This window comes from Coregonus clupeaformis, chromosome 11, assembly GCF_020615455.1.
Source record: "Coregonus clupeaformis isolate EN_2021a chromosome 11, ASM2061545v1, whole genome shotgun sequence".
NCBI lineage: Eukaryota > Metazoa > Chordata > Actinopteri > Salmoniformes > Salmonidae > Coregonus > Coregonus clupeaformis.
The window spans coordinates 42,423,605-42,436,223 of NC_059202.1; the positions used below are offsets into that span (position 1 = coordinate 42,423,605).

The 12,619-nt window shown below is 40.6% G+C and overlaps 1 protein-coding gene across 5 annotated transcripts in view; it reads left to right on the forward strand.

Moving 5' to 3' along the window:
* The window catches only part of LOC121555266 (membrane-associated guanylate kinase, WW and PDZ domain-containing protein 2), a 333,480-nt gene that overhangs the window by 241,827 nt on the left and 79,034 nt on the right, over positions 1 to 12,619 (forward strand). For all 5 annotated transcript variants that reach the window (XM_045223560.1, XM_041869071.2, XM_045223559.1 and 2 more), the window contains one exon: positions 2,323 to 2,354. In XM_045223560.1, coding sequence (XP_045079495.1) covers positions 2,323 to 2,354 — 32 coding nt within the window. The remainder of the gene's footprint in view (positions 1 to 2,322; positions 2,355 to 12,619) is intronic.

Consider the following 12,619-nt stretch of genomic DNA (forward strand, 5'->3'; position numbering starts at 1 on the left):
TTAAAATGCAAATCAATTTATAACATTTTTGACATGCGTTTTTCTGGATTTTTGTTTTGTTATTCTGTCTCTCACTGTTCAAATAAACCTACCATTAAAATTATAGACTGATCATGTCTTTGTCAGGGGGAAAACATACAAAATCAGCAGGGGATCAAATACTTTTTTCCCTCACTGTATCTCAACATAACCTGAAAGGCTGCTCAGCAAGGAAGAAGCCACTGCTCCAAAACCGCCATAAAAAAGCCAGACTACGGTTTGCAACTGCACATGGGGACAAAGATCGTACTTTTTGGAGAAATGTCCTCTGGTCTGATGAAACAAAAATAGAACTGTTTGGCCATAATGACCATCGTTATGTTTGGAGGAAAAAGGGGGTTGCTTGCAAGCCGAAGAACACCATCCCAACTGTGAAGCACGGGGGTGGCAGCATCATGCTGTGTGGGTGCTTTGCTGCAGGAGGGACTGGTGCACTTCACAAAATAGATGGCATGAGGAATTAAAATGATGTGGATATATTGAAGCAACATCTCAAGACATCAGTCAGGAAGTTAAAGCTTGATCGCAAATGGGTATTCCAAATGGACAATGACCCCAAGCATACTTCCAAAGATGTGGCAAAATGGTTTAAGGACAACAAAGTCAAGGTATTGGAGTGGCCATCACAAAGCCCTGACCTCAATCCTATAGAACATTTGTGGGCAGAACTGAAAAAGTGTGTGCGAGCAAGGAGGCCTACAAACCTGACTCAGTTACACCAGCTCTGTCAGGAGGAATGGGCCAAAATTCACCCAACTTATTGTGGGAAGCTTGTGGAAGGCTACCCGAAACGTTTGACCCAAGTTAAACAATTTAAAGGCAATGCTACCAAATACTAATTGAGTGTATGTAAACTTTTGACCCACTGGGAATGTGATGAAATAAATAAAAGCTGAAATAAATCATTATCTCTACTATTATTCTGACATTTCACATTCTTAAAATAAAGTGGTGATCCTAACTGACCTAAGACAGGGAATTTTTACTAGGATTAAATGTCCGGAATTGTGAAAAACTGAGTTTAAATGTATTTGGCTAATGTGTACGTAAACCTCCGACTTCAACTGTAGCTGGATTTTGCAGTACAAATTCTGTTATATGAACTTGCTGCTTCGTGTACAATTAAGGAGACAGTGCTTCTACTGTAATTTCATGTTAGCTGACAGTCTAAATGTATATATTTGGGTCTCTCCCTTTCTCTGTACGCTCAGTGTGTGTGTCTTTGATGCGTTGGAGTCACAGGGGGTATGTGTTAGTGAGGTTGTTGTGATAGCGGCTAGGCTATGTGATGTTCCCATAATTGGATAGAGGGCACACTTGGCCCAAAGCCAGTTTTAGCATGGGCAGTGCCATTGAGGGCTTTCACCATTTTGAAGTAGCAAACTATGTTGGGCTTCCTATGGGTTAAGGAAGGATTACAGAATTACATTCAGGTCAGACAATGAATTATACTCCTGAGCAAACATTGCAGCACTGCAGGTGGTAGTAAATCATCAACCTTGGCTTTATCCCTGTTCAGACTATACATACTTAGGGACAGTAGATGGTGGTATGCACCTTTTTAGTTCATTTACAGACTGCCAATACACTCATGTAGGATAAGAAGAAGAAAGTGGAGATATCCCTCAATGGCCCTGTGCTTGCTGTCTCATAAGCAGCCATTGCAAAGATCGAGATGAACAAGAGAGCTCATCTCCTATTGGTTGTTGCGATGTAGCGACTAGGCTACGCTATGTTTCCTGTGTTTACCCTGTGATGTACAACTCTTCCCAGCCCAGCTAGGAGTTACTGGGGATAAAAATAGGATCTGCTCCCTCCAGCCTACAGCTAATTATGTTGAGAACAAATGCAACCAGCGATCTCGTTTAGGGGCAAGTTACACATACAAAGCCAAAACAAGAGGAATAGGAAATGCAGTAAACTGTGAATGGTGTCTCTCGGTTATGAAGGGTTGTTTTCACACTCTAATGTTGATAAAACAGAGGTTGGGTTTGTGATTAACACAGTTACTGAGTATAACCAGTTACACTGGTTTTTGTGTAGAATGGTGTCCCTCCACTCTCATGTTATGTGTAATAGTCTACGATGTATGGATTGATATAGAATCTGTGATAGTTAATTCTTGTTCTGTATTCCTTTTCTTGTATTGCACCGACATAAGCCTATTCTCTCTTGTACTGTCTTTCTCAAAAAAAATTTTTTGTCTGTGTTAAGATAGCCCATCTACAGTTATTTTCCTGTGTCTGCTCTCAGGACTAAAATGTGTTGTTTGTTTCTCTGCAGGTCACCTCTCTCCATGGAAGACCTCCAAACAGGTAAAACACAACTGTGTGTGTGTGTATTTATTTGTTTGCCGAGGGAGAAGGGTGACACAGTAACATATTTTAATCAGTGTGTGTGCGTGTTTATCTGTCTCCGGGGCTTATTGAGCAGCCTGGGAGATGTTATTTGTTTTCTTCACTGCTGATTTAACCAGCCTTTCTTGACCTGCTTAGAGTCAATTATACACATCCGTACATTGGTGGTAGCCTTTGAAAAGAGGATGGGATATTGTGCCATTTAGCTTCAATTAGGCACATCTTTACAGTGGTGGTTTTGACTTTGTAACAATTATTTAAAGAGATGCTCCGGAACTTGGCGACTGCTTAGTATTTTTTAAACCTCCTGCATTATAATGTCAATGTATAGTTCATACATGCATAATCTATGAGCAGAATTACTGTTTTAGCTACCTCTATTAGCCACAAAACCCTAGTTTGAAAACAACTGTTTTTCTGGAAGCTGTGCTGCACCATTTTCCGTACATTTTCCACCACGTGGGCCAGCCCCCTAGCAATTCAAGTTCTAACCAATGAGCTTCAGCCCCTCGTCATTTGAGTGACAGCTAGCAAGGTGCAGACACAGCAGAGCAAGATGGAGAGCAATGATGTTGTGCACATATGTGACCTAGTACATTATTTTCGGGGACCACTTTTGGCTCGTGAGCGCAGCTTTGAGAACTACTGGCTAAAAAGTATAGGGTAAATCCATTTTAATTCAATCACTTTTTGGCAGCACCTATTATGATTCAAACGAAACCTTCCATACATATTTGCCCATTGTAGAAGTGCTCAGAAAGTGACTTTTTGGACCTGAATGCCGAAACATTCAAGAGATAAAGAGCTCAAAGTTGACCCACTTTGCTTATCCCACCATACCATGAGACATCCATGTCTTCATCACTGGAAATTATAAATGGCTGAGTTTGATATCATTTAAAAGCTCACAAACAGTATACTGTCCTCCTTATGGTGTGTGTAACCATAACTTCACAGCCAGCCAAACTCCATTCAAAAAGAAAAAATGATCAAGAGTCAGGGATAGGCTTCCAAAAACCTCCAGTGTTTTATTGATGAAATGTTGTGAAACTGAAACATATAAAGGATTGGAATTACAGATACAGCTTAAGCCTAATATATAAATGCACAATGCTTAGCCAACAACTGTAAAAAAAAAAATATATATATATATATATATATTTATTCTAAACACAAATAGTGCACAAAATGTTGTGTGTGTGAATATGTATGTATGATATATATATATATATATATATATATATATATATATATATATATATATATATATATATACAGTGGGGAAAAAAAGTATTTAGTCAGCCACCAATTGTGCAAGTTCTCCCACTTAAAAAGATGAGAGAGGCCTGTCATTTTCATCATAGGTACACGTCAACTATGACAGACAAATTGAGAAAAAAAATCCAGAAAATCACATTGTAGGATTTTTAATGAATTTATTTGCAAATTATGGTGGAAAAAAGTATTTGGTCAATAACAAAAGTTTCTCAATACTTTGCTATATACCCCTTGTTGGCAATGACACAGGTCAAACGTTTTCTGTAAGTCTTCACAAGGTTTTCACACACTGTTGCTGGTATTTTGGCCCATTCCTCCATGCAGATCTCCTCTAGAGCAGTGATGTTTTGGGGCTGTCGCTGGGCAACACGGACTTTCAACTCCCTCCAAAGATTTTCTATGGGGTTGAGATCTGGAGACTGGCTAGGCCACTCCAGGACCTTGAAATGCTTCTTACGAAGCCACTCCTTCGTTGCCCGGGAGGTGTGTTTGGGATCATTGTCATGCTAAAAGACCCAGCCACGTTTCATCTTCAATGCCCTTGCTGATGGAAGGAGGTTTTCACTCAAAATCTCACGATACATAGCCCCATTCATTCTTTCCTTTACACGGATCAGTCGTCCTGGTCCCTTTGCAGAAAAACAGCCCCAAAGCATGAAGTTTCCACCCCCATGCTTCACAGTAGGTATGGTGTTCTTTGGATGCAACTCAGCATTCTTTGTCCTCCAAACACGATGAGTTGAGTTTTTACCAAAAAGTAATATTTTGGTTTCATCTGACCATATGACATTCACCCAATCCTCTTCTGGATCATCCAAATGCACTCTAGCAAACTTCAGACGGGCCTGGACATGTACTGGCTTAAGCAGGGGGACATGTCTGGCAATGGAGGATTTGAGTCCCTGGCGGAGTAGTGTGTTACTGATGGTAGGCTTTGTTACTTTGGTCCCAGCTCTCTGCAGGTCATTCACTAGGTCCCCCCGTGTGGTTCTGGGATTTTTGCTCACCGTTCTTGTGATCATTTTGACCCCACTGGGTGAGATCTTGCGTGGATCCCCAGATCGAGGGAGATTATCAGTGGTCTTGTATGTCTTCCATTTCCTAATAATTGCTCCCACCGTTGATTTCTTCAAACCAAGCTGCTTACCTATTGCAGATACAGTCTTCCCAGCCTGGTGCAGGTCTACAATTTTGTTTCTGGTGTCCTTTGACAGCTCTTTGGTCTTGACCATAGTGGAGTTTGGAGTGTGACTGTTTGAGGTTGTGGACAGGTGTCTTTTATACTGATAACAAGTTCAAACAGGTGCCATTAATACAGGTAACGAGTGGAGGACAGAGGAGCCTCTTTAAGAAGAAGTTACAGGTCTGTGAGAGCCAGAAATCTTGCTTGTTCGTAGGTGACCAAATACTTATTTTCCACCATAATTTGCAAATAAATTCATTAAAAATCCTACAATGTGATTTTCTGGATTTTTTTTTCTCAATTTGTCTGTCATAGTTGACGTGTACCTATGATGAAAATGACAGGCCTCTCTCATCTTTTTAAGTGGGAGAACTTGCACAATTGGTGGCTGACTAAATACTTTTTTTCCCCACTGTATATATATATATATATATATATATAAAACATGGGGGATTGGAAGTGATGCAGACAATTATATTGATGGAAGTTACAATCTATCTGCAATATTAAGCTGATCTACCCCCAAAGACAAAAAAATTAAAATAAAGTGCACAAAATACACCTGTATACTACCTAAAGACATGAAAGGAACTTACACAAGTAAAGCTAGCTGCTAGATTAATTAACAGACAGGCTAGGCTAGCAGGGTGATACACTTGACATAAAACCTGATTTACCAACCATCTATTACAAATACTCTCTGATACAACAAGATAAACATCTTAGAAAATGATTTGTACTTACAAGCAATGCTTTTGAATGTGTTAACAACAAGGATGGCAGGAGATAACCAACAGTGTGGCAACCGTTCTCAACAATGAAGCTTGACTAAATTACTTCCTGGTTCTTCTTCTTCGATGAGGTTGAACGGTGGTTGGCATCCAATAAATGTTGCATTTCTGCCACCTACTAGACTGGAGTACAACTCCCTTATACTTTGCTTGAAAAAAAATAAAAAAAATAATACCCTACCATCTAACACTACACTCACAATGTTTTAAATAATAATAATAATGAATAACACCACCCTACTCCACTATTCTATTTAAATCAATTAGTCCTGCCTCAGGCCAACAACCTGAAAGGATGGGACACCACCACTTAACACACCCTGTAACTCTTCTGATGTCAAGTCTCGTACACTAAAAGCAACTAAATCTCATAATGAATAATGTGAAATTGAGCAAGTTGAGGTGACTAAGCTGCTTGGAATATCCCTGGATTGTAAACTGTCATGGTCAAAGCATATTGATACAACAGTAGCTAAGATGGGGAGAAGTATGTCCATAATTAAGCGCTGTTCTGCCTTCTTAACAACACTATCAACAAGGCAGGTCCTAAAGGCCCTAGTTTTGTCGCACCTAGACTACTGTTCAGTAGTGTGGTCAGGTGCCACAAAGAGGGACTTGGGAAAATTGCAGTTGGCTCAGAACAGGGCAACACGGCTGGCCCTTAAAAGTACACAGAGAGCTAACATTAATGATATGCATGTCAGTCTCTCCTGGCTTAGAGTGGAAGAGAGATTGACTTCATCACTGCTTGTTTTTGTAAGAGGTGTTGACAAGCTGAATGTACCGAGCTGCCTGTTTGGAATACTGACACACAGCTCGGACACCCATGCATACCCCACAAGACTTGCCAATAGAGGTCTCTTCACAGTCCCCAAGTCCAGAACAGACAATGGGAGGCGCACAGTACTACATAGAGCCATGACATAGAGCCCCCCCCCCCCTGTCCCATCTTACAAAAGTATTAATCTCACTTGGCGTTTTTCCTATTTTGTTTCATTACAACATGTAATTTAAATACATTTTTATTTGGATGTCATGTAATGGACATACACAAAATAGTCCAAATTGGTGAAGTGAAATGAAAAAAATAACTTGTTTTAAAAAAAATGAAAAAAAAAATAACGGAAAATTGGTGCGTGCATATGTATTCACCCCCTTTGCTATGAAGCCCCTAAATAAGATATGGTGCAACCAATTACCTTCAGAAGTTACATATTTAGTTAAATAAAGTCCACCTGTGTGCAATCTAAGTGTCACGTGATCTATCACATGATCTCAGTATGTTAACACCTGTTCTGAAAGGCCCCGGAGTCTGCAACACCACTAAGCAAGGGGCACCACCAAGCAAGTGGCGCCATGAAGACCAAGGAGCTATCCAAACAGGTCAGGGACAAGGTTGTGGAGAAGTACAGATCAGGGTTGGGTTATAAAAATATATCAGAAACTTTGAACATCCCACGGAGCACCATTAAATCCATTATTATAAAATGGAAAGAATATGGCACCACAACAAACCTGCCAAGCGAGGGCCGCCCATCAAAACTCACAGACCAGGCAAGGAGCACATTACTCAGAGAGGCAACAAAGAGATCAAAGATAACCCTGAAGGAGCTGCAAAGCTCCACAGCGGAGATTGTAGTATCTGTCCATAGGACCACTTTAAGCCATACACTCCACAGAGCTGGGCTTTACGGAAGAAGGTGTGGTAGCAATATTTTACTCAAAAGTATCTCTAAAAAACTGGAGCTTGTGAATTCAGAATATACTTTATTTAAACCGAAACAAAGCCGAGCTGGTCCATGGAGCAACTGCTTGCCCTGACCCGGAGCTCTCCTTTTATACAGACACAAATGCATTGTCATGCTTATACAACCTACACAGTTACTCCATTATCTGTACATGATTAACATCCTTTGGTGTCACATGTTTGTTTACTCACGAAGGCTACGTACGTTTCTCTAAATGGGGCCTATGTATCTTATCTCATTATATTGGTGGTGTGACTTGGACACACTCTCAAAAAAGAATATACATACCTACGTTAAAGAACAATCACACTCTGTATTGACTTTATTGTTCATAACACATTATAAAACATATATATTAATACTTAAACATGGTTTACACATGTCATGTCCATAACATACATTTAAGCCTTTCCAAACAGCCATCTATGGTTTTTCCTTGTGACTATGTGCATGTGGCTATGTGTGTCAGGTCATAAGCACAAACAAGTGATAATACTAGTTCCATTGTTACTCCAATCTCCACACAGCCACAACGAGAAGTTGTATCTCCATCACATTTCATTGACATACCCAGACCAGCTGCAGGGAGTTAAGAAGGAACCATTCTTATCAGAAACACAGCATTTGCACTAAAGACATGTTCCTGCTCTGTTTTAACCCTTTAATTGGTTCTTAATCCATAAACATTTAAGGCATATAGGTGTTTCATTCTACAACATATGTACTAGAAGATCATCCATATATTCCCCCCTTTTAATAAAACAAAATTTAACATAAAATGAGTGTAAGCATGTGCATATACTTATTCTTAGCCTTGCCATCTGTGGTTACATTTTATAATAATATATATTCAGACCAATGTATCTTCCTCTATGTCTGACCCATCACGATGAGGACGAGGTGCCCAGTCGGGTACTGGGTACAAATCCGGAAGGTTTCCTTCTAAGCTAACCTCCAATTGTTGCTGTTGAGTTTTGTAACCATGACAGGCCTATCCACCACCAGGGACAACACCATACAGACATTCAGGATTCCCAAATGGGCAGTCCATTGGTCCTCCTTTAATATTACAGGGCTTTCCATATTCATGAACATACTGTCCTGGGGCTCCCTGAACAGGGTGTATTTCTTTGGTTGACTTATTAACAATTGTCTGTACAGTCATTTGCTTTACTGTGGTTTGGATCAAAAGTGATTTCAACAAAGGCAGTACACAACAAAAGACCATTCCCATTACTACAAGTGCTATGCCTATCGTAATTGCCATTTTTGTAAACATTGGTCCCCACTTTCCCAAAGTTAAGTCCATCCAATCGCAAGTGTGAGCGTCATGCCCAGCATTGTCCTTAACTTCTTTTCGTAGTCTTTTGAGCTTATTCATTGCTTCAGTTAATGATCCATCCGGAGCAGTATTATTGGGAATGAAGGTACAACATTCATCCCCAAACATAACACAAACTCCACCTTTTTCTGCCAACAGCCAGTTTAAAGCCTGCCTATTCTGCCATATCATTTTACTTGTATCCTGTGCCTGCTCTCCCAGAGCTGTTAACGCAGAGTCTGTGTAATTAATAAACCTTTGTTGATTATAGTAAATATAATTGATCAATTTTTAGGTTTTTGTTAGGTGATATCCAGACATATTGATTCAAATCCTGCTTTAATCTCATCTCTTGCCTTATATTCATTTGGAATTCCTCTAGGCTGACCTATTGAATCCAAATATACATTGGGGTCATGTTCATACGCTCTTTATACCCTTTTATTATTAATCTGTGCGTCCTGATTTGTTGTTTTTACTAACTCCCATTCTGATATAACTACTTCCTGAAGCATTTGTACTCTAGCACATATACCCATCCATCCTCTAGGCAAAGTGGCTCTAATTCTTTGTTCTCCACATACCCAAAATAAATATGCCACTGCCACCGATTGCTCCTCATAAGGAGAGATCAGTGGCAGTGATAGTGTTTGCTTCTCGCATTCCCCAGGGTCACCAGGCCCTCCATTAGTAACTATCATCCCAGTGCTTGACCCTGCCGCCTGATAGACCGCTCTGCAGGGGGTGTCTGTGTTCTAGGAGATATCGCTATCTAAGTGCCATGTGGTCTCACACTTTCCCATAAATGTTCCCAAATAATGTTCCCCGTTTGTTTTGTTGTAGCATTCATACTTCTGCTCATAATCTATTCAATATTTCTCTGGTGTTTCCATTTTTCTTGGTTCTATTCTGACATCATTTTTTTTACACCACTCCCCCCATCCTGTTTGATTATAGTATTTGTGATGGTCAGGACTTCCTAAGAAGGATAAGCATTATGAAGGGCAATAGGGTCTCTCTGATCGTTTAAGATGACAGAAGTTTTGTTTAAAGTCAGCACAGTCCCTGTGGCTATGTGGACTTGGTATTACCATCAGTTCCTTTAATGGGGAGGGGAAGCATACTAGACAATTTGTTTTCTTATTAATTACTTTAGCTGAATACTGTGCCCATCTGTACCAGTCATTTTGTAATGCTCAATCCCATTGTCTCCTTAGTTTTGTTGGTGCTTTCATTATTTCCGGTATTACTGCTGGGGCTGAGCTAGATTGTTTATTTTCCTGGTTTCCCCAATTAGTCAAAGACTCCCATACATTTTGAAAGAACCCAGTTGATTATGTTGTTTCTAATGCTGTCTTTATTGGTTTAGTTGTTAGAATAATTGATGGTCCTTGGGTGATTGCCATAGTTGCATTAGCTGTCCCTATTTTTCTTTCTTGTCTAGGCTGACGTGTGGAATTAGGAGTAATATCAATCGTTGTTATATTGTTCCCTTCTGACCATTTAGTGCTGACTATTTCCAAAACATAGTTTGCATCATTCTCTTGTGTCAACTCCTCTAAGATAATTTCCCAAGTAGTGTTTCCCTTGTCAATTTCTATTTTACAGCCATATTCATCCCAGATTGCTTCTCCCATTGTTTGATGATTAGCCCACCCACAAAGTGATAGTTCTGGCAGAGGTTTGATCCTCCGTATTGAAAAGGATCTTTGAGTTTCTGTAGCTGTCATTCTTGGGCTGGAATAAAAATACTAGTTTGAGCTGTTTCCAATGGTACCTGCTTTTTTATTATATATTTTTGTATTCTAGCTTCAGGGGCCAATTCCTTAAGTACTGGTGTGATCATAAGATGTTTGGCTTGTTTTATATCCATTATTTTTACATATCTGTTCCCTACAAGTTTTCCATATTTATTTATTTTTGGCCTAACTTCCACACAATGATTTTTTAGGTATTTTATTTTAAACAGTGCATATCCTTCTATCTGACATCTACCTAGTCTAGGCCAGTCTGTGTACAATAGTTGGTCTCTGTTCACGACAGATAATCTTCCTGGCTCAATAAGGCTATCTCTAGAATATGGTATAGTTGTGGGCAGACTCACTACCATCTTTCCTAGGTTAACTGCTATTAGTGTCAGAGCAATTCCACAGCTCTTCAGTTGTTGGGGACCATAATAGGGCAGAGAAGTCAATCGTGGGGAAGTCACCTTCCTCAATGGCAGGGGAGTCACTTTATTCAATGGCGGGGAAGTCACTCTACCCTCCATCTCCTGTTGTCCCTCCATCAGGCCCCATCTCCGGATTCTCAGGAGGGAGTGCCTGCTGGCCTTCGATGTTGGTGCTAAGGCTTGTGCTTGCTGCTTCTTCTTCCTGGACTCCGCCTGGTGCCTCGACATCCTCAGCTTCCTCATGGCTCACCGGTGGCAGGCCGGTTCCCTTCGAGACCCTGGTGCAGTGATTCAGATGGTACCACGTTGTACTTCCTTCCACCTGTATCGCCGTGGGCGTCGCTTGGATCACCGTGTATGGTCCTTCTCTCCTGGGCTTGTTCCACTTTCTGCGAAACACTCGAATGTAAACTTGGTCTCCTGGAATCACCGGTCCTGGCTCCTCTGGTCCGGGTTCCGGTTCTCGCCTTTTTTCCCAGAGATAGATCACTTTATGTATAGCAATTAGCTGTCTTACATATGCTTTAAGCTCCATCTCTAATTGTTCCAATGAGGGTCCTTTGTAGGGCCCTCTCAGAACTGACACTGGCATGGTTCGACCCGTAAGCTTTTCATGTGGGGTTAGGTGCGTATTTCTGTTAGTTTGCATGTGATAGCTCATTAAAGCTAGTGGCAGTGCATCCACCCAATTGAGCTTTGCACTGGTACAGATTTTATTCAGTTTAGCCTTGAGGGTTCCATTTATTCTCTCAACCATTCCTTGCGTCTGCGGGTGATATACACACCCCAGTATTTGCTTAATCTTTAACTGTTGTAGTACTTGTTTCACAGTTTTCTGAATAAACGCTGATCCATTGTCTGAACTGATTTCTGTCGGTATTCCAAATCTGGGTATTACTTCTCTGGTTAGAAATTGGATTACTGTCCCTGATCCTAGGTCTACTGATGGTACCACCTCTACCCATCTGCTAAATCTATCTATGATCACTAGCATGTATATTTTGCCATTCATCTTTTTTTATCATATCTATATAGTCCATGACTAGGTGTCGAAATGGTCCCTCTAGGACTGGTATGTGACCTATGGGCGTAGTTATTCCTTTTCATACATTGTTTTGTGCACACACCTCACATTTTGTTAGTGCTTCATCTACCATTGCCTGTAGGTATGGTGACCAGTATCCCAGTTTTTTTATTTTCCTTTTCACTTCCCCCCTTGTGCAATGGTCAAAACCATGCGCATCAGTTATCAGTAGATTGAGCAACATAGTGGGTGCTACATTGGTTCCTTCATGAGACCTCCATAATCCTGTCGCATCTTTGGTGGCCCCTCTTTGGTGCCACATTGTTTGTTCATAAGGTCCTGCCCTTATCTGCATCCTAATTATGTCATCTGGTTGTGGTATAGATTCAATAATGACCATTGGTGCCGTTAACACTGGGATGGTGCATTTAGATGCCTTCTTATCAGCTGCATTGTTTCCTTTGATTATAAGTCCATTTCCTTTCTTATGCGCCTGACACTTTATTATCTGCAATTTTGTGGGGTACATTAACGGCATCATTAATTTTACAATCTGCTCGTGGTGTTGTATGGGTGTACCATCACTTTTCCTAAACCCTCGTTGTTCCAGACTGCCCCAAACGAATTACATACCCCATGAGCATATGCTGAATCAGTATAAATGTTAGCTGTCTTTCTTTTTCCTCGGATACAGGCCACGGTGAGTGC